The 26,529-nt window shown below is 52.0% G+C and overlaps 1 protein-coding gene across 7 annotated transcripts in view; it reads right to left on the bottom strand.

The window, feature by feature from the left end:
* Positions 1-26,529, bottom strand: part of CNOT4 (CCR4-NOT transcription complex subunit 4) — a 623,322-nt gene that overhangs the window by 450,947 nt on the left and 145,846 nt on the right. For all 7 annotated transcript variants that reach the window (XM_086952989.1, XM_086952985.1, XM_086952984.1 and 4 more), the window contains exon 5: positions 17,400-17,501. In XM_086952989.1, coding sequence (XP_086809115.1) covers positions 17,400-17,501 — 102 coding nt within the window. The remainder of the gene's footprint in view (positions 1-17,399; positions 17,502-26,529) is intronic.

The following is a 26,529-nucleotide window of genomic DNA, read 5'->3' as shown; positions in this document are numbered from 1 at the left end:
CTGGCTCTGGTAGGCTCCTTAAAGATCTCCCCAGCATGTTTTAAGACACCCTTCAACATAGGCAGAGTCTTGACAGTTCTCTCAGACTGAAAAGGTATCAAAAAGAAAATCCACGTCAATGGGGTCAGCATGGAGCTGGACGTCGTGGTTTTTAGCCGCCCGTTCAATGAGGGCATTGAACGCCGCTGAATCTTCTGTAGGTGATGTCTTTACAGAATAAAGTTGAGTGTCTGGGGCAGAATGAGGATCACCTGGGTCAGCACCAGCAGCCCAGGGTTCATTGGTATCATCAGGGTCTGTGTATACATGATAGCTGTACTCATCCTCATCATCGCCCTCCCCAGCGTCCACATCAGAGTGAGTGGGCGAGACATTATGGGCATGTGGAGAAAGTGGTTCCACAAGGACAGGAGTTGAAGCAGAGTCCTTTTTCTTTAAAGGAATCTTGTAGGACTCCATAGGTTGTTCCGGGGTCATTTTTCGCTTGTGGAGGGAAAGTCTGCCCGTTTCAGCATCAATAAAGTGTTCTTGTTGGTCTTCTAATGAAGATTGCCGATGCTTCAGGGTGGGAACCGTCGCCGTCGACTTCGGCACCGAGGACACCTTCTCTGACACGCTGGCGACCACTCTAGGAGTGAAAGCCTTCGGCGCCATCTTCGGCGGCAACAGTAAAGTGAATGGGCGTCTACGCTTTGTGAGGCTTTGACCGGCTCGAAGGTGGAGGATCTCTTGGTCCGACAGCCGAGGCCTTCTCCTTGATGCGCTGTAGGGAGTCCGTCCCTTGCTTGGTGAAAGCGGCGGACGGTTGCGTCGATCCGAGTGGATCCTTTAAGCCAGTCCCATGCGTGGACTCGCGGGCTGCGCCGCTTCTGGCCCTGTCTTGGTGACGCGGAGTCTCGAGAACTTTCGGATCACTGAGTCCTTTCTTGGTGTCGACCGCCTTCGGCGCCGATTTACTCGGCTCGACCACCTTGACCTTTGTCTTTGGCGTGGCAGACTTCGTCTCGACGCCCTTGACCTGTGTCTTCGGATCGACAACACCCTTCTGCTTCTTTGGCGCCGAGGGCTCCGAAGCCTTGGATGCGACCAAAGTAATGCGCACTTTCGGTTTCGAGGGGGGCACCAGTGCTGTTGCTTGTGTCGAGACCGTTGGTTTCACTTTCGGTTTCGATTTTCCAGGGTGCGGCTCAATAGTAATGTCCGTGGCCGAGGGCGGGGCCGTAGAACCCATTGTAAAGTCTTGGGTAAGGCCTAGTGGCGATTCCTTGACCTGAGCCTTATGAAGCGGTACGGCCCCAGTGTCAGTGTGAGGTAGCTCATCGCTAGAGCTATCTTCCATGGCCCCAAAGTCCCCATCGTCGTCCCCTACCTCGTCGACGACTTCTTCAGCTTCGAACATTTCGGCGTCCGCGTCGTAGTTGTATTTGACCTCTGACGCGGGATTAGACAGGTTTTCACCGATTTCCCGATCGGCTTCCTCTTAGACATCCCCGGCATCGAAAATGTCCACAGGCGCCGGTGCAGTGTGCTGGGCCTCCTGGCGCGCAGCGCGTCAATGCTTAAGTGTCTTCTTGGACCTGAAACGGGAACAAGCCATGCAACTGGCCTCATCATGGTCCGGCGACAGACACTTGTTGCACACCGGGTGGACATCGATGTGGGGATACTTTGAGTTGCAGATGGGACATCTCTTGAACGGACTTCGGTCCATGATGAATAGTCGATAGGGTCTGTGGCGTCGACTGGTTCCTCCGCGCCGAAAGCACGCGGGTGTATGGAATCCGGCTCGGAACCGAGCTGGAAGAGTTAGGCACCGAACGCAAGACTATACCGACGAAGAAAACTAAAGACCTTTTGGCTTTAAGAAAGTCTTTTATCGATTCCGACTAGAGGGAACCAATATACATCCGAACCCAATGGCGGAAAAAAACAATCTGAGGATGGAGTCGATGCCCATGTGCACTGTAGTCCAGGGGAGGAGCCACCTATCTCGTGATACTTTGAAGACTCTTCCAGGACAACAATGTGCGATCATCCGGACCCAACACTAGGCGGCGATCTATGCACAGATATGAATTCAGCAGCCCACATGCCTCGAACATCAGTGTTTGGGCCTAGCTCCTCGCTTTAGCTATATTCCATGGCCCCAAAGGCCCCATCGTCGTCTCCTACCTCGTAGACGACATCTTCAGTATCGACCATCTCAATATCAGCGTCGTAGCTGGAGTCGACCTCCGATGCGGGATCAGACAGGTTCTCTCGAACCTCCCGCTCTGCACCCTCATCGTCCTCGAAGATGTTCACCGGTTCAGGTGCCGTCTGCTGGGCTTCCTTGCGCGCTGCGCATCGAAGTCGAATCGTCTTCTTGGAGCGGAAACGAGAACAAGCCATACAGCTGGCTTCATCGTGATCCGGCGACAGGCACTTGTTGCACACCGGGTGGACGCCGATGTGAGGATATTTCGAGTTGCACACGGGACATCTCTTGAACGGGCTCAGTTCCATGATGGTTCGTCGATAAGGCCTCTGGCGTCGACCGGGCCTTCAGTGCTGAAAAGCCACGCGGCTCCTCTGGATGTCCGGCTCGGGAACTGAGCTGGAACAGAACTGGGCACCGATCGCAAGACAATACAGAGGATAAACTAAAGGCCTTTTGGCCAAAAAAAGTTTTTTTATCGATTCCGAACTTAAGTTAAGTTGCATCTGAACCCAATGGTGGAAATAAACAATCTGGGGATGGAGTTGATGCCCATGCGCACTGTAGTCCAGGGGAGGAGCCACCTATCTCGTGACACTTCGAAGACTCTTCCAGGACAACAATGTGCAATCATCCGGACCCAACACTAGGCGGCGATCTATGCACAGATAAGAATTCTGCAGCCCACATGCCTCGAACATACTGTTAATTCCCAACTACGATGTCTGCTGACCATGCTCTGTTGACTTGGAACGTGCGTGGGCTTAACTCCCCCAAAAAGGGTCGTCAGGTGGCGGCTTACTTGAATAGGCATGACATACGGGTGGCTTTCTTGCAGGAGACGCATCTGGCCTCAAGTACGGTATGTGGGGCACTTGGCCGATGGGCAGGCTTTCAGTTTGCGGCTCCTTATTCCTCTTACGCACGGAGGTGCTAATCCTGATTAAGAGGGGGACCGATTTTCAAATGGTACACACGTAAGGCAAGCCCGTCTGCGCCCGTTGGGGGTTGTTGCCATATTATATAGAGAATGCTGGGTCCAACAGGGGGAAGCATCCACTAATTGGGTAGGTTGTGAGGCTTTGGATTTCAGCCTGCAACTGTCGCCCCATTTCACCTTGGGTGGTTCTTTACTATACCGCCCTCCGGATCCTGCGGGAGCCTTTTTGGACTCATGCGGTGACACCATAGCGGAGAGTCTCCTAAGGTTTTCAAACTTTGTTAGGCGACCTTAATCTACATCTGGACTCGGCAGTCGTCGGACGCCGCTGATTTCCGGGATATTCTCCAGTTAGCTATGCTGTCCCACTGGGTGAGTGCTCCAACCCATAAGGGGGGGCCATACTCTGGACCTCATTTGTTCACACTTTCCGGTTTTGGTCCAAAAACCCCTTTCGGTTACATGGTGAGACCACTTCCCAGTATTCATTTCGTGGACGGCCTTGCGAGAACGCCAACCACCACTCTGCCACCGCGCCCCGAAGGTCAGAAAGATTGATACTGTGCTTTTGAGTGCTAAGTTGGTGGCTTCGCGCCCGACCCTTGGGACCACCCTATCGGCGAATGTTACTATGTTTTCGAACTGGATTATTGATGCTGTCATTGGCCTCTGGCCCCCGTAAGTTGGGGAGAGAAACCCCCTCCAAGCCTTAATTCACCACAGAGTTGAGGGATCTCAAACACTCTTGTAATGTTTTGGAGAGAATATGGAGGGCCAGCGGCTATTGTCCTATGGCCAAACAGGCTCTTAGGGACAAACAGAAACTACTATTCAGCCATGTCCTCTGCAAAAAGCACCCATTTTGCCGCTCGCATTGATAGGGCGAACAATAATGCAAAGGAAATCTTTGCCATTGTGCAGAGTTTTGTGGCGCCCCATGCACAGGAGATAGTGGCTACGCCCTCAGTCATCTGGGCAAATACTCTGTCCAATCATTTTAGGGAAAAAAAATCAGGGATATCCAAGATTCATTTCCAAAAAACCTGACGCCTCCCCGGCCCAGCGGGGGCTTAGTGCGGCGAAGGACCCAGATCAGTCCTTCTCGGCCTTTTGCCCTATTGACCTCTTGTCCTCCCGCAAAATCCTTGGGGCATGTAAATTTGGTTCCCCCAACGATCCTTGCGCGGCTCGGTTGCTGGCTGATCTAGCCGACACGGTTAATTCGGAAGTTAATATTCTGATTAATTAGTCGCTTCGCGAGGCACACGTTCCGCTCGCTTGGAAGCAGGCCCTCTTACTTCCATTACTTAAGAAGCCCACCCTTGACCCCTCGCTTCCCGGTAATTATAGCCCCATCTCTCTTTTGCCTATTTTGGCCAAGGTTTGCGAAAAGGCGGTCACTTCGCAGTTAACCAACTATGTGACGAAGTCGGGCGCGCTACATCATGCGCAATCGGGGTTCCGGGCCGCACAGAGTCGGCACTGCTGGAGGTGGCTGAGGCTATCAGGGACTGTTTGGATGCCGGCGGGAGAGCAGCTCTGGTGATGCTGGATCTCGCGGCGGCATTCAATACGGCTCCCCACTCTCTCCTCGATCGACTTGCTGACATCGGCTTTGCAGGTACGGCGTGGAGCTGGCTGCAATCCTTTGTGGAGGTTAGGTCACAGCAAGTCTGGCTCCCCCCGTTTGCCTCGTCCCCCTCCCCTCTCTCCACTGGTGCCCACAGGGCTCTTCCCTTAGCCCCCTTTTGTTTAACGTCTTTGTGACTCCCCTGGTTTACCTGGCAGAGTCACTAGGGGCTAGGGTGATGGCCTATGCGGACGACACGCAGTTATGGTTTACCTGGAGAAGGGACAAGGACTCGGTCAACACGGCTCAGCGCTGTCTTTCCGCGGTGTTTCGCTGGTTGGCCAATGCACAACTCAAGTGAAACGAGGAGAAGTCTGAGGTGCTCCTGTTTGGAGAGTTTCCTGCGAGTTTTAGAACCAGACTGTGGCCTCCGGACTTTCCACCCCCACAATCAGACAAGGGCCTTGCAAAAGACTTGGGGTCTGGTTTGAGGAAAATTTGAATTTTGCGACGCATGTCAAAAAACTCACACGGACCTGTTTTGGCATTCTTCAAACCCTCCGTAAGTTCCTCCCCCTTCTGCCTGTGGAGGCCAAAGAAACAGTAGTCTGGGCATTGATCCTTTCTCGGCTGGATTACTCCAACGCGCTCTTAGTGGGATGTCCAGGCTATCTGATAAAAAAATTACAGGTAGTCCAAAATGCAGCTACTCGACTCCTACTGGGTCTTTCTTCCATGCAGAGCGTGCAGGTCCATCTCCGCCACCTTCATTGACTCCCAGTTCAATCAATCAATCAGTGACACTTATAAAGCGCGCTACATACCCGTAGGGTCTCAAGGCGCTGGGGGGGGGGGGGGGAGCCGCTACTGCTCGAACAGCCAGGTCTTCAGCTTCTTCCTGAAGGAGAGGTGGTCTTGGGTCAGGCGCAGGTCGGTCGGGAGGGAGTTCCAGGTCTTGGCGGCCAGGTAGGAGAAGGACCTTCCTCCTGTAGTCGCTCTTCGGATGCGGGGGACGGCGGCGAGGGCGTGGTTGGCTGATCGGAGGTGGCGTTTGGGAGCGTAGAAGTTGACTCGGCTGTTGAGGTAGCTCGGGCCTTGGTCGTGTAGGGCTTTGTGTGCGTGGGTGAGGAGGCGGAAGGTGATTCTTTTGTTGACGGGGAGCCAGTGAAGGTCTCTCAGATGTCCGGAGATGTGGCTGGTTCGTGGGATGTCGAGGATGAGTCTGGCTGAGGCGTTCTGGATCCGCTGGAGTCTCTTCTGGAGCTTGGCGGTGGTACCGGCGTAGAGGGCGTTGCCGTAGTCCAGTCGGCTGGTGACGAGGGCCTGGGTGACTGTCTTCCTGGTCTCGGTGGGGATCCACCAGAAGATCTTCCGTAGCATGCGTAGGATGTTGAAGCATGCCGAGGAGACGTTGTTGACTTGCCTGGTCATGGAGAGGGAGGAGTCCAGGATTAAGCCCAGGTTGCGTGCATGGTCCGTCGGTTTGGGTGCGGTGCCCAGGGCGGGAGGCCACCAGGAGTCGTCCCAGGCGGAGGGAGAGGAGCCCAGTGTAGGAAGGTACATCCTGACTATGGTTGCCCCCAACTTTTTGCCCTGTGTTTTAGCTGGTTTTGGACATAGTCGACCTGGGACCCTGCCAATCAGGACCCCAGGCCTACTGCTCTCTCTTTAAAATGGATTCCATGTACCCTAGGTACATTTCCAATTGGTACTGGGCCACCTTATCAGACCCTGTAACTCAGGGCATAGGTGTACCCAGGGCTGCCAGGGGCTGCAGCATGTATTATGCCACCCCTGGCTGGCCTCCTAAATTTGACACAACTGGCTGCATGACAGCTGGGGCAAAGTCGTGTAATCACCCTTTGCTGTAGATATAGTATACCTATATCTAACCCTAAAATGGACACACAGATTCCTATCAGTCACTCCTATGGCAGGCCTTGACAATCCTGAAGGCAGAGTGCTTGGAATCGTGTGAGATGGTGCTCTGGCATGAGCTGAGCCTGTCTGCAGCTTGCGGAATCAAGTCCTAATAGCTGTTCCATGATATCGCATACCATATACTCTTAAGTGCATTATAATCCTCGCGGTTAAATGCTAACTTTGGTATTGCTTTATCAAAACATGTCGAGTAAGGTGTCATACGAATTGGAATACTAACCCCTCGCCAATTCTGGCGACGGGGTTAGCATTCCACCCTTCTAGAGGGACACGACATGTATGTAACTGTGAACCCCGGTTAAAGTTAAGCAAAGCCTCAGCTCCACAAAATGGATGCTGCCACCACAGACACGAGTCTGACCCCCTGCAGCTGGGAGTCCTCCCAGTGAGGGGAGCCTGGACAAAGGGTTTCCTGTCAGGGGCGGTGCTAGCACCGTCCCAGACATGGTTTTGTGTATCCTGGGTAGGCAGGGCTTTTCAGGAAGGTGACTGCTGAGTGGCACCCCGGTGCTCACTACGCATAGGCCAGTCAGAACTAGTTCCAGGGGCACACCAGCCCCTGGCCTGGGGAAGTCCGGCAGGGGAGAGGGGTGTAACCACCCCCCTCCTGGTCCCACCCATAGGCAGGACCTAGTCACCGGGTCAGCCCCCCTTTGTTAGTATAAAGATAGGAGCGGGCCCCCTGTTCAAATTAGATCATCTTTGGAATCAAGATACCACTTTCTTCGAAAGGACTTCACGATTTCTTCTTCAAGATTCTCCCTTGTGGCTAAGGAGTAGTCACCCTGCATCAAGCGGGCACCATCCTAAAGAACACTGCGGTCTGCTGCAAGTCCTTCATCACGAATCCGACGACCCAGCTCGACGAGACCCGGCTTCCCTGGCACCTCTGACCTCTACTCACCTCTACAGCCAAGCTGAAGAACCGTGAGTGCGACGAGACCTCGAGGGACCGACGATCGCCAAGACTGCACGACATCTTTACTGCAAGCCCACCGTGTCCTCCACTGGTGAGTGCTTTGGGGTCCGAGAAGCCCCGACCCTGCGCAGCTCCAGCACCCAAGGTCAGCCTCCCTGCATCTCCACGATCGGCGTGGGGTCCTTCTGCTGTTTGCTGTGCACCGCGTTGTTTGGCTACTAGCCGGCTGGCTTGTGGCCTTCTGAACGACGCCCGACGACATCTCTTCTGCTGGTCTGGTTGCTCCAGGCTGGCCCTTGCTTCCTTTTTCAAGAGAGGCACCCCGGACCCTCCTGGTCCACTCCAGACGCCATTTTAGGTCCACCGCGTGGGCTTGAATTTGCCAAGGCTTTGTTGCCCAATCCTGGGTCCAGCGACGCCGACAGCTTCTATCTTCGTGGGACAGCTCGATCCTCCATCCTGGTCGCCGACAACGCCTCCTGGTCCGTGAGATCTTCGAGCTCCAGCGTCACCCACTCACCTTGTCGAGGTGGCTACCATCCGGTGCCCTCCTGGTGCCCACTGACTACTGGCTAGTAGTCTCGAACTTGGTCCCCTCTGCTTTCAGGTGTCATCTATCTTCGAGATCCAGGCTTGGATCCAACTGAACTTTCTTCACTGGTCACCGGCCAGCATCTTTTCTTCCGGCTCCTGGTCCGTCTACGAGGATTCCCGACGTCTTTTCAGACCTATGCAGCTGCAGCCCCTGGGCTAGGTAACTTCGGCATTTCGGTGCCCCAGCATAGCCTCACTATCCAAGGGTCAGAATCTATCTTCGTTTTCTCCCTACCAGGTCGGGTTCGCCCGAGAACACTAACTTTCTATTTCCTAGCTACCATAGACTTTTGTCCGCATCTCGCGTGAGAGTGCACACACTGCACCCGAGTCCCCTAGGCCTCCTAGTCGTAATCTAACGATTCCCTAGTCAAGTCCTAGCGATTCCAAAAGCTATTAGTACTGTACTTACCTGCTAGGAATTTCACATTCCACTTTTAGAGTATATGGTTTTCCGTGCCCCTCGGGCATTTGTATATACTGTGCTAACTTAAGTATTTTTGTAAGAGTTTTGGTTTGTGCTTAGTACCCTGTCCTCATAAAGAGTACAGGGCTGTTGTGATCTTTAATAAATAACTGTTTATTTTCATAACACTTGTGTGGTGTCCTTTCACTGGGTATTCAAGGGGTATATGTGTGGTAAACAGCTGGCTTAACACGCCCTCTCGAGTCTTTAGCCTTAGACTGCTCGTATCCATGCTACTAGGATAGCTGGTCTATAAGGTTGACTTACAACCAATCATCAATAAGGGTTGCTGGACTGATACATAGTGGGCACTAGAATAGTGACCACTGCATATCAGGCCACCTTCTCACACCCAGGATGAGGACCTCCGTCTTGTCCGAGTTCAGTTTCAGGCGGCTGGTCGTCATCCACTCGGCTACCTCTTTCATCCCTTCGTGCAGGTTGGCTCTGGCGGCGGCGGGGTCGTTGGTCAGGGAGAGGATCAGCTGGGTGTCGTCGGCGTAGGAGATTATGCTGAGGTTGTGTTTGCGTACGATGGCCGCGAGGGGACTCATGTAGACGTTGAAGAGGGTGGGGCTCAGAGATGATCCTTGGGGGACGCCGCAGATGACTTCGGTGGCCTCTGACTTGTACGGTGGTAGGCGGACTCTCTGTGTTCTCCCGTCGAGGAAGGAGATGATCCAATCCAGCGCCTTGTCCTGGATTCCGACGTTGCTGAGGCGCCGTACTAGGGTGCGGTGGCAGACCGTGTCGAATGCCGCGGAGAGGTCCAGGAGGATGAGGGCCGCTGTTTCTCCGTTGTCCATCAGGGCTCGGATGTCATCGGTGGCGGCGATGAGGGCGGTCTCGGTGCTGTGGTTGGCTCGGAAGCCGGACTGTGAGGGGTCGAGGGATCCGTTCGTCTCGAGGAAAGCGGCCATCTGCTTGTTGACGGTCTTCTCGATGACTTTGGCTGGAAACGGGAGGAGCGAGATGGGGCGGTAATTCTTGAGGTCGGTGGGGTCCGCTGTTGGTTTCTTGAGTAGAGCGCTGAGTTCGGCGTGTTTCCAGCTCTCGGGGAAGATGGTGGTGTCGAAGGATGTGTTGATGATGTCTCGCAGGTGGGGTGCGATGACAGCGTCGGCCTTGTTGAAGACGTGGTGAGGGCAGGGGTCGGTCGGTGATCCGGAGTGGATGGAGTTCATCGTGCGGATGGTGTCTTCGGTGCTGATCGGGGTCCAGGCGTGGAGGGTGGTGGTGGGGGGTGGTTGTTCGGTCATGGTGTGCGTTGGTTGGTTGTTGAAGCTGTTGTGTATGTCCGCGATCTTGTTGTGGAAGTATGAAGCCAGGGAGTTGCAGAGGTCTTGCGATGGGGTGATGTCGTTGTTTCCTGCGCTGGGGTTGGAAAGCTCTTTGACGATGTTGAAGAGTTCCTTGCAGTTGTGTGCGTTGTTGTCCAACCGGTCCTTGAATGCTGTTTTCTTGGCGGCGCGGATCAGCTGGTGGTGTTTCCGGGTGGCAAGTTTGAAGGAGGTCCTGTTGTCCGGTGTCGGTTCCCTTCTCCAGACTCTCGAGGGCTCGGCAGTTCTTCTTGGAGCTCTTGAGTTCGTCGGTGAACCATGGGGCTTTCTTGCTGCCGGGTCTGCTGGGCGGGGTCCTCAGTGGGGCAAGTTCGTCCGCGCAGTTGCTGATCCACTTCGTGAGGTTGTCGGCGGCCTGGCTGGGGTTGGCTGAGCTGGCAGGAGGGTGCTGGCTCAGGGAGGTGGCGAGCTGGTCTGCTGTGATCTTGTTCCAGCTGCTGCGGGCGGCCTGTTGCTGGTGGTGGTGGGTCGTTGTTTTCTTGAAGGTGAAGTGGACGCAGCTGTGGTCCGTCCATTGAAGCTCTGTGGCGTGGCTGAAGTCGATGTCCTTGCTGGATGAGAAGACAGGTCGAGTGTGTGTCCGGCGAGGTGGGTGGGGGTGGACACCAGTTGCTTGAGTCCCAGGTTGGCGAGGTTGTCGAGCAGGGTGCTGGTGTTGCGGTCGTCGTTGTTCTCCAGATGGAAGTTGAGGTCTCCCAGGAGGATGTAGTCAGCGGAGGGGAGGGCATGTGGGCTGACGAAGTCGGCGATGTCCTCGCTGAATTGTGTGCGTGGTCCAGGGGGTCGGTAGATCAGGGTGCCTCTGAGGGTGGTGTTCGGGTTGGTGTGGATCTGGAAATGCAGGTGTTCGGCGGTGGTCAGGGAGTTGTCGGTGCTGGTCGTGAGACGGATGGTGCTCCTGTGGATGATGGCGATGCCTCCTCCCATCTGGTTGGCGTTTCGGTCCCTCCGGACGATCTTGTAGCCCTCTGGGATGGTGATGGCGATGTCGGGAGCTGAAGAGGCGTTCATCCAGGTCTCCGTGAGGAAGGCAACGTCTGGAGCTGTGGTGTCGAGGAGGTTCCAGAGTTCGATGGCATGTCTGTGGACGGAGCGGGTGTTGAGTAGGATGCACTTGAGGTGGGTGCTGCTGGTGTTCGGCTTGGTGGGTGCTGGTGCGAGGCAGGTCCGGATGCAGGTGAACTTGCAGGCGTGGCAGCTGAAGGGTCCGTGGGTACGTCGTGGAGTGGCTTGATGGCATTCTGGGAGTCGGCCGGTGTTGAGAGCGGTGAGGGTGGCGGCGGAGTACGTCAGGGGGGCCGGTCGGGGTCTTCGAGGTCCAGGGGTCCTGGCACTGGGCGCGGTCCAGGCGCGGACGGGCGTAGACGGGCTTACCTTTGGCGCGCCTTCGGCGCACAATCGGCGCGCCCGCTGCGCGTGACCGCTGCACGTTCGCACGGTCGCCATTTAAGGCGAAGTGCACGGGTGGGCGGAGCAGCTGGGAGGCGGGAGCGGGGAGGGTACAGAATAGAAAAAGGGGCGGGGAAAAGCGGCGGTGGCGGGAAGGGAGGGCGGAGGGCGGCGAGGTAGGCGGACAACAAGGAAGGAAACCACAACACGGGGGAAATAAAAATTATACAGAACGGGCACAAATTCTCAACAAAACAAGGAAAACAAGGAAAAAACCAAAGTTAAATCAAACAGGCACAAATGTTGGACAAAACAAGGGCAAAAACAACCGCAGCGGCGCCCGCCGGCAATCGGCAAAACGAGGCAGCAGCGAGGCAGAGGGCAGGCAAGGGGCACAGGCAGCAGCTGGTGGCCGTGCGGCGCGGGGGTGTCCCACAAGTTGAGGCCAGTTTGAAATTTAAAATGCTGGCCATTGTCCATCGAGCCTTGTATGGATTGGGCCCACTATCTGCAGAAGCGCTTTTCTTTCTCAAGCGCTGCGAGGCCTCCGGGTAGTTATGCGCTATACAAGTGTAATTTTTCATTTCATTTCATTTTTTCATTTCATTTATATTTCCCTCCCAGGACTTTGCGGTCCTCGGACCAACTCCTTTTCCAGAACCCGCGCTTTAAACGCCAGAGGTTAAGTGCCTCTCTTTCACCCGTAAGGCTGGCCTAGCCTGGAATGTGCTTCGTCTTGCTCTCAGGAGGATTTCGGATCCGGCTGTCTTCAAAAAGAACTTAAAAACACTACTGTTCTGAGCCCATTCTCCTAGAGGCTCTTTCTGTTCAGCTGGTGGGTGGGGGTTCAGGGTAGCAGCGCCGGGATACTCTGCTGTGCGCTTTAGAAATGCAGTATAACATAACATAACGTAACATAACGTAAAGTATGCGGATAGTGAGGGGCGATGCATGATATGTGTGGGAAGCTCTGCGGCACGCTTCTGGTGTTTGTAAACATGTATGGAGCTATAGTAGATGACGCGTGGCGAGCCGTCTACTGAGGACTTAGATGAGTATCTCGATGGTATAGCATGTGCTTGGTTGTCGGATGCGCAGCTTAGGTACTTATGTCATCCTATTGATGAGCAGGATGTTAAATTGGCGATAGCAGCGCTTGCTAATGGAAAGGCACCGGGCCCCGATGGGCACCTGGTCGAGTTTTATAAGAAGTACGCTGATCTGCTCACGCCGCACCTCCTGGAGATTTATGCAGAGGCGCATGAGGTCAGGATGCTCCCTCCGTCCCTTCGGGAAGCACATTGTCACATTGCTTAAAAAAGACAAGCTTCCGGAGCGCTGCGACTCTTATCGCCCGCTGTCACTGATCAACATTGACGCAAAGATCCTGGCAAAAATTATCGCTACTAAACTGCAACCCCTAATGCATGGCCTGGTCTTGCCGGATCAGTCGGGCTTTGTCCCGGAGCGCTCCACTTCGCATAATTTGCGCACGCTCTTTTCCATGTTCCATGTACTCAAGCCTTCATTGGAAGCCGCGGCAGTGTTGCTAGACGCTGCCAAAGCTTTCGACTCTGTGGAGTGGTGATACATGCACTATGTTATTAATCGGATGGGATTCCCCCCTCTATTCCTTCAATGGATTACTGTGCTGTACACTGCGCCATCGGCAAGAGTGAGGGTTGGCGGCTTGACGTCTGAACCATTGTGTATAAGGCGGGGCACTCAGCAGGGTTGCCCGCTTTCGCCCATGCTCTTCGCGATAGTTCTGGAACCGCTTGCGTGTGTGGTTCGACAGCGTCCTAGAGAGACGGCACTAAATTTCAATCATCGTCCGGTTTCAATCTCCCTATATGCAGACGATATGGTGCGGTTTGTGCTTGAAACGTCTCGATTTCTGATGCAGTTGCTGCGTGAGCTGGTGCGATTTGGACGTCTCTCAGGACTCCAGATCAATTGGGATAAGTCGCCTATGATTCCGCTCACGGTAGGGACCAGATGTCCTGATCTGGAGTACCCACTGGTGTGGTCGGAGGAACCTGTCAAATATCTCGGGGTGTGGGTGCATCGTGATCCGGCAGTTGTCCGGGAGAACTACGGCAGGGCCTGCGCGAACCTGGAGCAAACGATTGAGCGTGGTCTGTTGTTGCCTCTGTCGTTGGCGGATCGTATAGCCCTCATAAAAATGGTGGTACTGCCCCGGTTTTTGTATTTATTTGTAAACGTGTCTATAGTGCTAAATCGGTCCTTCTTCCAGACTCTCCGGAGACATTTGCTCCGACTGGTGTGGGGAGGCAAAAGTACAAGAGTTAAGTGGTCCATACTCACCCGGGGATATGAGGATGAGGGGTTTTGCGGCCCCGGATTTTTTTGTATATTATCAGAGCGCACAGGCCCAGTACCTGTACTACTGGTATACGCCCCATGTCGCGGTGGAGGAGGGTGATGCAGCATTGTCACACATCTCGCGGGGTACCCCTAAATCGGAGATCAATTCAATTGATGCTACGATATCGGCATGGCAGCGCATAGGGCGGCTGGTGCAGAAGTTACCACTGTATGCGCCGGACCTGCGATTGGAATGGCATGGGCGGTTGTCGGTCACCGGCGAGGGCCCGTCCATCAGGGTGCTCAAAGAGGCGGGAATCACTCACCTTAGAGAAGTCGACCCAGGTGGCGTCTTCATGGATCAGGGGGACCTCGGACACGTGACAAATCAATGACTCTTGTTTCGCTTCGCGATCCATCGGCTGAGAGGCGCGGCTCTGGAGCACTATGTCACCTTCCCAGAGGAGCCTCCGTTCTGAAGTCGCTGCAGGCTGTTCTTACAGTACCTAATAGTAAATGACTACTATCAAAATTGTATAAGATAATTAAAGATGAATCAGTGGTAGGAGACGATAAGTCGGGCCAGGTGGAATGCGTGTCTGGGCACTGACATCTCGGAAGACAATTGGCGGCACGTTTGTGGGCTGACCGGGTCGTTGAGTATGAATGGTAACCTCAGAATTATTCATTTCAAGTATTCACATCAGATGTATCATACACCGGCACGCCTGTATAAATATGGCCTGCGAGACTCGACGAGGTGTGATAGATGTGGTCAGGATGATGCAGATTTTTTGCACCTGCCGTGGAGCTGCCGACCGGTGACTGACTTTTGGGAGGCAGTAGTGAGTAGTCTCTGCGAAATGGTTGCTGTGGATATCCCTTGTACGCCACTGGTATGCCTTCATTGTTGTGTCCCACACATCAAGGGTGTGAACGGCAGGCTGGTACGTTTGGCGCTGCTCATGGCTGCAAGGAAGGTGGCGATGGCATGGGGAAGGGGTAGGCGCCCGAGTTTGAAAGACTGGCTAGCTGACCTAGTGTATTGCAGAGATAGCCTGACTGTGTATGCCGAGGAACTGCCCCTTCGGTCCAGACCGAGAGACATCTGGGAGCCACTGCGCCTATATTTGAATGCACACTCTGAGGGGAGCGCAGATTGAGATGTTGGAAGTGGAACCCTTTCAGTGACACTGGAAGAATTCTAGATTTGGATTCAGACACTTGGATAGTATTGGGATTGAACTGTCTACCATTATTGTGCTGGGATTGAAATGGAGTTTGCTTTATGTTTTTCTCTTTTCTTTTCAATGTCTAATGGGGGGCTTGTTTCCTTGTTGCCTCAGGTATTGGTCCACATATGCAATGTTCATTATGGTAGTTGTAATGTACCTAGTATACATTGTCCAAACTAGCCTTGGATCATCTCTTGGTTTGACGGATTGCAATTGTGTGTCTTAACGTGCGACTTGCAACCTGCTTTATAATATGCATGTATAACGCCTTTGTTCCTATGTATATACTGAAAACTTAATAAAAAAAATATAAATAAATAAATGGAGGCTTCAAAGGGCACATTCCCGGACCAACGGTTAAGGACCTCTAGCAGAGGGTCCACTGACAAAGGGGCTGAAGGGGGCTGCATGTTCAAAATCCAAGTGCCAAAAAAGACCACTCGCAGAAAAGCCACACTAGCTTCGTTAGCCCTCCTTGGAGAGGACAGTAGCTCATCAGTAGGGGAGGGCTGCAAGCTTATACTCCCAAGACACAGAGTGCGACCAATGCCCCACTGAAAGGAGCCCCATTGAAGATAGAGGATCCTGATGGGGCTCCTGAGGAGGGGGAGAGCCTGCCAGGTCTGGAGGCTCTTGAGGAAGCTCCACAAATTCTAAGGATGGCACAGACAAGAATACATCCAGAGTCGCCTAGCGTAAGGGCGACTTTAAACTCTCTCCATAGGCCTCCAGAAAAGAGCTAGCCACCTGGAGTCGATGAGGCGCCGAAACGACGTCCGTGGGCGCCGGTGTTGCTTCGTATGGCACAGACTACTCCATCCGGCGTCGAGTCGGCCCCGTCCAGTACCAAAACCGCGACAAGCTCCCCTTCTGAAGGAGGAGGCAGAGCCAGGGAGGCAAGGCTCCGGCGTCGCACCGCCGTAGACTCTGCCTCAACCACGACAGTCTCTGACTGCAGAGAAAGAAGCAAAGGCGGAGAAGAGTTCACACGCCGGATCAGCGCCAACTCGGGCTCTGGACAAGCGGCCACTTGCCAGGAAGGCCGGGGCATGCTCAAAGCAAGGGTCTAAGCACCAGCACCCAACTGCAACGCCACAGGGAGCCCCGCGGCACTATGTGGCGCAGCAGGGGTGCCGTGCAGGGTCCTGAAGGCACCGCCAGAGGGCAACGCGACCCTGATCTCACCGATGCCGCCTGCTGAGGCTGTCACAGAGCCGCTACTCGCACCGCAACCTGTGGGCACCCCACTCCACACCGCCTCGCTTCACAATGGCGCCTTAGTATCCCCGACGCCGCCGGTCCAGCCAAAATCTACACTGCTGCTTGCACTGTGGTTCGAGGGCACCGCTCGTAAAGTTACACGACGCTCCGCCCTCATCCCGCACCGCAGTCTTGGCCTACCGATTTCGGCGCCATCAACTCCAGTTACTCAGCCGACGACAGCGCTTCAGCAAGGACGGCGCTGCTTCTTGCACCGCGACCTGCCAGCACCGCATTCACTTCGCTCCGCATTCACTTCTCACCGACGCCGCCATCTGACGCAGTCACCGAGCCGCTGCTCGCACTGTGACCTGAGGGTACTGGGTGAGGGGGAGGTTTGAGACTTGACCCCACTACCATACCCTAGTATTAAACGGCATACACCTGTATTCAACGTAGTTAACCGTCGATCACAACTGAAATGCGTTTTTGGGGCGTGAGCCCGAAATTTCCACGCTGTGCAGGAGTTTATTAGTGGGCGGGATTCGGACGGGAGCCGTCCTCCGGACATGCCCACCGTTTCGCGCGACGGCTTCCGGCCGTCACGAGCATACAAGGGGTTAAAGCCAACAGGCTCATATTCTTCACCCCCAATAACTTTTGTTGATATATTTGTTCATGTTGAGTCTGCTTTCTGCTCCATTTTGTAGATCACTTAACACATTCAATTCTTCCAAAAACAAGGTGGTCTCTCACACTGGACTTTGTGTAGCAACATGTCCTGGAAGACTTCTTTACAAGTACACATGCAACACCTAAAATTTATTTATCAAAGGTTTTAAGGTACAATTAAACTGGATACTTAAAAAAAATTGTATAACTGTTTCTTGGCAAATGTAAACCACTCCCATTTTTGTAGGTTGGAGGAAGTGACCACAGCACTAGAAACCACTTGCAAAGCAGAATCGACGCTCCATCAAGAGTAGGCGCATAAAAAGTCTGCTACACCTACTAACTGAAAATAATGATTACTCTTCTGTGAATTAAAAAACTAAAGTCTGCAAACCTTAACCAGAAAGTCCTAGTTTTAGCCAAGCTGCTAGAGAATGAGAAAATGATTTGCAATGCCTTTTTTTTTTTAATACTTTAGGGCACACTAAGGAATACCCTTCCCCTTCCAAAAAGAACAAAAAATGACAAATATTTAAAAGACTTTTATAGAGAACACAACATCTTTGACAGAAACATTCCCACAATTTGAAGAAATAGTGTAGGCCTACCTTTAGCGTTCTGCCATCCACCACTACGTTGTTGACACATTGTATGGCTCGCAGTGCATCTTCTGAACGAATGTAGGTTACATATGCACTTGCACTTGGGCCCTGCAATGAAAGCATTGCTACACTTCAGAATTTCCAGAACGTAAAATATTAATTACCAATAATGCTATTGCAGAAGGAACAGGTTACTCGCACTGTAAGCATCTGCTTGTGGCATGTAGTGCTGCAGATTCACATGGTTTACATACGACTGCCAGCGTAAGGCTCAGATGTGTGCAATTTCTTTTCTTCAAAGAACTCTTTTGAGTCCCAGGGTAAAGTAACGCCTTTTAAGATTGGTAAAGCGCATGAGCATCAGCTTTATTAGTTAAATTTTCGCATGGCAGACCTCTGGAGGGTTTTCCTGATTCTAAGCAGACTGTAGTAAGATGGTTTGCTTCAGTAATACAATTTTGCCATCGACAAGCAGAAAAACAGTTATCTACTGAAGTCCAGGCCAAATCTACCAAAGCGGCCTCCACCTCAGCAGTTTTGCTGGTGTCCCCATTCACCAGATTTGCAGAGCAGCAACCTTGTCCAGAAGGCATATTTTTACTTGGCATTACTGCCTTGATGCAGCTGTAGGACAAGCAGTTCTATGTCATTTGTTCTCCCATCCGGGTACAATATATATACCCACACAAATATGTGTACTTCTACTGAAATGATCACTGCTAACTTATGATTCAAGCATGTGAATCTATTAAAGATCAAATACTGAAAAAGAAAATAAGTTACTTACCTATAAATGGTTCTCCAGTAGTAGTAGCTTTCATAGATTCACATGCAACCGATCCTCCTCCCCATAGGCGCTCCCCCAGTTTTTCGCATGTATTTATGTATATATAGGTAGATCTCATTTGTGCTAGAACATCGGAGAACCTGGAGCCTGTGGTGAAGATTCTAGAGGGTGCTGTTGCCTGATTAGTTGGACTTTGGGACATTTCTAATGTCTCTGACAAGCTATTAAAGTGAATGTCTTTTGCCTTAAGTGAATGATTGTGGCGAGGTGCACCACTGGGTTGTACCTCAGACATGCATAAAGTGTCCACTCTCCAAACCAGTTGCAGTATCATTAACCAGTCTGGAGTGAAGACGCTTTATACACGCGTCCGAGGTACTGATGCCGGGCTCTTATTTGGAGCCCCATCATGCTACGTTTTCCATTCTTAATTTAAATGATACTTGTTCTACAAATGAACCACAGGGTTCACAGTACGTTCTACAGTGTACTTGCACTTACCTACCATATCTGACACCCCGTCATTGGACTATCTTCCAATTTTATATTTTTCAAGTCCTGATGAAGTTCAATTCGTATTGAACAGAGCGCCTTAGCTGTTTTTGATATCGTGGAAATGAAGGAATTCAACACAAAGGATTTCTTGTCCGTTAATATAGTTTGAAAATACAACCCAATGGTGCACCTCTCCACAATCATTCACTTCCTAATCTGCTTCGTAGTTTACACCCAACAACGGCAGGTGCAGGAGTTGCATGTGCACACATCCACCAACTCACTGATAAACTGGTACAAATTGAACTTAGCAGTGAAGTGCGGCTTTCATAGTCCGCCGCTGGTCTGTCCTCTTGCCGTCTTTGCCTTTACTTCAATGTAAAAAGTTTTATTTACTGCTTTATATGTACCGTAGGACTCCCACTTCGATGACTGAGAATGATTCAAGCATGTGAATCTATGAAAGATCCTATACTGGAGAAGTAATATTTTGTTTGTAGCATACAAAGCTGTAGATACCGCTGTTCTGCACAGACTGTACAGCAGTAAACAAACCCACCATCCCCTGTCAAAAAAGTGGCTAGTCGGGGAGGAGCCATGCTAGCAACCAAGATGGCCGCATAGGCTCCCGGCTCCGCAGACCTCTGCCTCCCGCCGGAATATCCTGTCATTTATCCTGTCTTTGCGCCCAGCCGCAATGTGTATGAACCTGCTGTGAGATCCATGGTGCTATCCCGAGATCTCTACTTGCTCGGCTGACGAAGATATGTCGAGTGGAAGTTTGCGGCCTAGATCTGCCCGGGAGCCGGGGTCTCGAGTGATGGCCCATCCGGGTTTCAGTTGAACAACACCGGCTGTGGTGGTGTGATCGGGTCCGGTCTACGGGAGTGGAAAAAGGAAATTTCTGTTTCGCTTTTTCGAATGCATGCGGATGACGGTTGGCTGCCTTGGTGAGGGTCGGAGGAGGGGTGACAGCCCAACGCTAACAGTTGTGGACGGAGGCCCTGCCCGGTGACCCAGTAACGGGCCTGCTGGCATTCGCTGTGTTTGGTTCTCCGACTGCAGTGGCAGCCCCAGGATATCATTGAAACAATATATAAGTCTCCCTCTGCAGTCGACCGTTATTTATTTATTTATTTATTTATATACTTCTATAGCGCAGGAATCGAGCCCGAAAGGGTTATCTCCGCGCTTTGACAGCAACAGGCCGCAAAGATACTGTATAGGCAGCAGTCCTAAAGTTATGTCTCCATGAACAGATTCGTTTTTAGCATTTTTCTAAAGGTGAGGTGTTTGGAGATCTGTCTTAAGCTAAGCGGCAAGTTGTTCCACAGGGCCGGCCCTACTGATGAGAGGGCTCGGCCGCCTTGTCTGGCTTTTTTAATGAAAGGTGGTTTGAGCAGGAGTAGGTTACTTGACCGTAATTCTCGTTCTGGTTTGTAGGGCTGGAGTAGTTTGGCTAGATATTTGGGGCCATTTCCAAATAAACACTTATGTACAGTGCAGCAAATTTTGAATTTAACCCGTTGGCGTATTGGGAGCCAGTGAAGTTTTTTCAACAGGGGTCCAGAAGATGTTCTGGGGGGGCATTCAGAATCAATCTTGCCGCCGTGTTCTGGACCACCTGCAAACGATTGATGGCATCCTCATTGGCTTGTATCAAAAGCCCGTTGCAATAGTCAAGTCGACTTATTACAAGGGCTTGAAACAGGGTCTTTCTGTAGGTGTCAGGTAACAGGGGGAAGACTCGCCTGAGTAATCCAATGGTGTGAAAACAAGCACCTGCAATTACATTTGCATGTTCTTTAAGAGTTAAGTTTTGGTCTAGTTTCACACCCAGATTTTTGATGGTAGGTTTAGGGGAGGGTACAGGTCCCAAATCTTGGGGCCACCAATCAGGGGACCAAAGCATGCTGGCTTTCCCAAAACACATCACTTCGGTCTTCCCGACATTGCACTGGAGGTAGTTGGCAGCCATCCAGTTGGAGATGGCCCTCATGCCTTCCGCAAAGTTTTCCCTAACATTAGGGTCAGGGGCATGGAAAGGGTAGAGGAGTTGAGTGTCGTCGGCGTACGACACTGGAGTGAATCCGTACTTCCTCACAATCTCAGCAAGGGGGGCCACATATACATTGAATAATGTGGGGCTTAGACATGAGCCCTGTGGCACCCCCTTAGTGAGCGCCCTGGAGATGGAGTGGTAGGAACCCAGACTGACAGATTGTGAGCGACCGGAGAGAAAACTCTCCAACCATGCAAGTGCCTGACCTCTGATGCCCACTCCTTGTAACCGGTTCAGCAAGATCTTATGAGAAACAGTATCGAAAGCAGCTGACCGGTCTAACAGCACCAGAATCATCGAGCCTCCTCTATCCTGTGACATCTTGATGTTATCGGTCACGGAGAGGAGTGCAGATTCGGTGCTGTAGTTGGGCCTGAACCCAGATTGGGATTGGTCCAGGCCCCCTGTCGCTTCGATAAAGCTAGAGATCTGAGTGTTGACAAGTTTCTCAGCCAGTTTGGTCAGGAGGGGCAAAAGAGAGATAGGGCGGAGGTTGGAGGTTCCTATTTGCTCGTTCCCCTCAGAGATCGTGCCGCTGGTGGAAGCGATCATGATCGTTACCGATCCAAGAGTGGTTAAACAGACTGAGTGAACCGTCGCTGCGAACTGTGTTGGCGGCCATTGGGTCACTTCAAGTGTACATTGAAGACCGCATTCAGATGACGATGGAGCGCTTGGTTGAGATGTTACGAGTCGGACCGGACCCTACTCCATTTCAAGAAACAGCGACAACGGAGACACCCAATATGGCCACTCTGATGAATGAAGTAGACCCCCCATTGTGTGAGGTATCGGAGCTTTTGACCAGTGTTTTGAAAGATGGACACAAGTTCAATGCCACCAATGGATTGTTAAACATACGATCGTTGCCGACTATGGAAGGACTAATTGATGTTCCCACCCCAGAAACTACGGATGAGAATTGTTAATGGAATGACACTGCCTCACTTCCCTATGTATCGGAGCCGCTGAGATGGCGGACTAAACAACGCTGGGAGTTCACAATGGGGAAGGGAGTCTTGACGTTGACTGTTGATGTTCACGGCACTCTCGTTCTACTACTTTGTCCTGCATTGTGTTCTATTATATTTTCCTCGTACTCTGACTGTCCTGCGGAAGAGGTGGCTTATCAGGAGGGGACTCATGTGTCTGATCGGAAGGGGCAAGGATGAGATCGAAAGACTGGGTTTGACTCAAGTATCGATGGGCACGAGATTTGCTAAAACTTATGCTATAGTAAGGCTGGGCGGTGTTTGAAGATCTCCTTGTCAAGACACATATTTGTTGACCGATTGATTTTATTTGTCTTCAATTTGGGGGTCGAATATCCCCTCGACGTGCTTGGATTTGATGGTGGACTTTAGCGCACCGATCTTTGGCTCAACACTCTACACCTTCGACCCCGCAGGGTCGTCGACACCCCTTTTGTTTGTAGACTCCGATGTGCTGGAGCTCTTCGACTCTAAGAACAATGTCAGCAGTTTCGGTTTCGATTTTGACTAGAGGGCTTTCGGTTTAGTTTTTAGCAACTGGACCGATGGCTCATGTGATGGATTCTTAGCCGGGCCTTGATGCGGGGCTATAGAATGTTCATGAAGATCTTGGCCAAGGCCTTCTGGCGATGCCTCGACCTGAGCCCTTGGAAGTCTTTTAGTGTCTGTTTCGGGCCCTGCTGTGCCTGGTTCATCGCTTGAGTCGTCATCGACTGCTCCGATGGGGGTTACGTCGTCCCTTACCTAGACGACGTTTTCATCCTCGACGTTCTCATAGTCGTCCTCATAATAGGTGGAGTCATGCTCCGAACCAGGATCCGACATCTGTTCCGGATCCTCAGTTCTCGACGACCTCCTCGTCTTCTGCGTCGAAGATATTCACCGGGTCGGGCGCTGGCTTCGACATAGTTTGCCTCGCTGCACGTCGGAGTCTAAGCGTCTTCTTCGATCTGAATCAAGCACAAGCTAGACAGCTGTCTTCATTGTGCACCGGTGATGAGCGCTTGTTGCACACCGGGTGTACATCGTTGTGCGGGTATTTAGAGTTACAAATGGGGCATTGTTTGAACGGGCTCCGTTCCATTGACGATCGTCACCGTTGTCGAAAGGCCACGCGGCTCTCTTCGAAGTCCTGCTTAAGAATAACTGGAACAAGATTTCGGCACCAATCGAAACAATACCGGCGCCCCGAAGGCCTTTTGGCCTATAGAAAGTTTCCGAACTTGTGCAAAGAAAAGTACATTCGAACCCAATGGCCGAAATAAACAATCGGAGGATGGAAAGGATGCCCATGTGCACTGTAGTCCGGGGGAGGAGCCACCTATCTCGGGATACTTCGAATACTCTTCCAGGACAACAATGTGCAATCATTCGGATCCAACACTAGGCGGCGATCTATGCACAGATATGAATTCAGCACCCACATGCCTCAAACACTTACTTTGGTGCAGTATATCAGAGCCACTTTTACTAACGGCCCCACCAGACCGCCGGGGATGCCTGGTCTCACCCTGGAGATACCCATTAAGGGACCATCTCTCAGGGAAGCCAGGAAGGGTTTCGCAGCGGTCGAAGCGCCTTGGGACCCTCCGGGTAAGTAGTGCGCTATATAAATGCCTATACATTACATACATACACCTATCCCCCTGGAACACCAGACAGAGAACCAGGCCGAAACGCCTTACAAAAAAGGGCGGAAACACCATAGCACAAAGCCGCAGACGGCATGCCAAAACTGGTCCAGCGATGCAGAGGATCCTGAAATAACAGAACCTGGGGCAGCACAAGCTACACCCAGACAAATATCAAAGAAACCGCACCAGCAGTATACAGCGACGCCAGGAAAGGCGAGGAACCCGCAAGGGGGAGTCCACACCCTCCCTGTGTAGGACAGAGCTATACAATAGCTACAAGTACCCCACTTAGGGTAAGACACGTCCCAAAGAAAACATTGGAACCACTCTTCGGGAAAAAATCCTGCATCAGAGGACAAGAACATAAGGACCTGCAGTTAGAACCACAGATGGCCTATCAATCAGCCAAAAATACATAATTGCCAGGGGGGCTGTACCAGCAGCCACCAATAGAGAGGAGCCAACCCAGGGACCCCGAAGGCACGGCAAACCATACAGAACAAACCGATGGATTAATCAAAACACCAGATTCCAGGAAAAAGGTGGTATTACTCCTCCCATCAATCCCTGGAGGATCAACAACCCAAGCTTACGGAGGGGGAGGAGGACAGAGCCCCGCAAGGAGACATTAAATGGCAGAGTTCGCGTGGGTGTTAAATACAAGAACCCCATCAAAGGGTAGATCAACAAGACGCTCCCGAATATTCAAGAAAAACACCTTCCCGCAGCCAAGCATGGCGACGGAGAGCCACAGAGCTGGCCATAGGGCGGCCAGTGCTCCCTTTGAGGACTTGGACTCTGTTTTTTGAGAGTCTGACTCAAACTTTCAAGGGTCTATCGGGGTCTCAGGGATCAGGGATCTACGACCGTGTAGTCGTCGTCTTCTCTGGCGAAGTTGTCCTCCTCATCGCTTGAGAGCCCCAGGTCTCGAAGGGACGGTGGTTGTCCCTTGCCTTGCATGTTATAATTGGCTCTTCTTTGTCGCTCTCTAACCCAGAGTCTTCAGTGTTAAGGCGGAGCAGGCGTTGCAGTCCTTGCTCTCGTGGTCGACCGGTAGGCCGAGGTTACAAACCGGGTGCTGGTCCTTCTGCGCGTATTTGTGGTGGCAGTTACGGCAGAATTTAAAAGTTGTCTTGTCCATTTCTTGCGCTCAGGGGGCCCCCTGTGTGCGCATTCTCCGTTGGACGACTAAGTTCTCAAAGTTCTCCTTCTCCTTCGTTGTCCCGGCTCGATGGTGGTGTTCATCATCTTTTCAGTCTTTTCTGTGCAAAAATCAACTTTTCTGCGTCTTCTTCCTCCAAAACTCTGGAGCCCCTCGGGAACAATCCATAACCAACGGCGGAAAAAAGAATCTGAAGATGGCGCCCAAAGGTGGGAGCTTCCGCAGGAAGCTGCAAATGCTACTTACCAGTATGCATCTGTTCTTGGCATGTAGGGCTGCTGACATTCATATCTGTGCATAGATCGCCGCCTAGTGTTGGGTCCGGATGATTGCACATTGTTGTCCTGGAAGAGTCTTCGAAGTATCACGAGATAGGTGGCTCCTCCCCTGGACTACAGTGCGCATGGGCATCGCCTCCATCCCCAGATTGTTTTTAGCCATTGGCAGAGATGGAGTGAAGTATGTGAGTGATGACCATGCTATGAGCATATATATATATATATGAAGACTGCAGCTGTTACAGGCGCCGGGGAGGAGGGTGGGCGATATGAATGTCAGCAGCCCTACATGCCAAGAACAGATGCATACTGGTAAGTAGCATTTGCAGTTCGAGGCATGTGGGCTGCTGAATTCATATCTGTGCATAGAATACATAGCAGTCCCTCCATTAACGGCGGCCGCCCGTGCCAGCTGCAGCAGTCTGAAAAAGTGTTTTGAGAACAGCCTGACCAACAGCTGCCTGCTGTTTGGAATGTACGTCCACACAGTAGTGTTTAGTGAAAGTATGTGTGGTAGACCATGTGGCTGCTCTACAGATATCTTCTAAGGGAATGTTACCTAGGAAAGCCATAGAGGCCCCCAACTTCCTGGTGGAATGGGCCCTCGGTGGGACAGTGAGAGTGCGCTTAGCTTTAGCGTAACAGATCTGAATGCATTTCACGATCCACCTAGCGATCCCACCTTTGGAGATAGCGTTTCCCTTGTGGTGTGTGGCAAAAGCAACAAAAAGCTGCTTGGTTTTGCGAAAATCTTTTGTCCTGTCGACATAGTACATCAAGGCTCTCTTAACATCAAGGGTGTGGAGCATCCGCTCCGCCAGCGTCTCTGGGTTTTGGAAAAACACCGGCAACTCAATTGTCTGGTTTAAATGGAATTGAGAGACAACCTTGGGTAAGAATTTAGGGTTAGTGTGGAGCACAACCCTGTTAGCATGTACTTGGAAGAAAGGTTCTTGGATGGTGAGCGCCTGCAGCTCACTAACCCTCCGTAGCGATGTAATTGCTACTAAGAAAGCAACCTTCCAAGTCAGAAACTGTAGCTCACAAGAGTGCAGTGGCTCGAAGGGAGGACCCATCAGTCTAGTAAGAACCACATTGAGGTTCCACTCTGGAGCTGGTGGGGTCCTTGGCGGAATGACTCTTTTGAGTCCTTCCAGAAAAGCCATGATAGCAGGAACCCTAAAAAGTGACAGGTGTTGCCTATTCTGAAGGTATGCTGCCATAGCAGACAGGTGAATGCGTATGGAAGAGTACGCCAAATTGCATTGATACAGGTGGAACTGGTAACAAATGATGTTTTGAATGGAAGCATCTAGCGGGTCAATATTGTGGTTAACACAGTAAATGACAAACCTCTTCCATTTAGCCGCATAACAAGCTCTAGTAGTGGGCTTTCTTGCCTCCCGAATGATGTTCATACAATCGGGGGGAAGATTGAGGTAGCCAAACTCTAGGACTTCAGGAGCCAGATCGCCAGGTTGAGCTGTTGCGGATCTGGGTGCTGAATGTCGCCATGGCTCTGCGTCAGAAGGCTGGGAGTGAGATGGAGCCTTTGATGCAGTACCACGGACAGTTCTAGAAACGTTGGTTGGCGAGCCCACGTCGGAGCAACCAGGATGACAGCTGCCTGAGCTTGCGTGCCACCAGCGGTATCAGAGGTGCTGGGGGAAAAGCGTACGCAAATCTGCCTGACCAGTTCATCCACATCGCATTGCCCTGTGATTGC

Source organism: Lissotriton vulgaris, chromosome 1_2 (genome assembly GCF_964263255.1).
Source record: "Lissotriton vulgaris chromosome 1_2, aLisVul1.2, whole genome shotgun sequence".
NCBI lineage: Eukaryota > Metazoa > Chordata > Amphibia > Caudata > Salamandridae > Lissotriton > Lissotriton vulgaris.
Note: the sequence above shows the minus strand (reverse complement) of the source record. Positions and strands in the feature narration are given on the sequence as shown.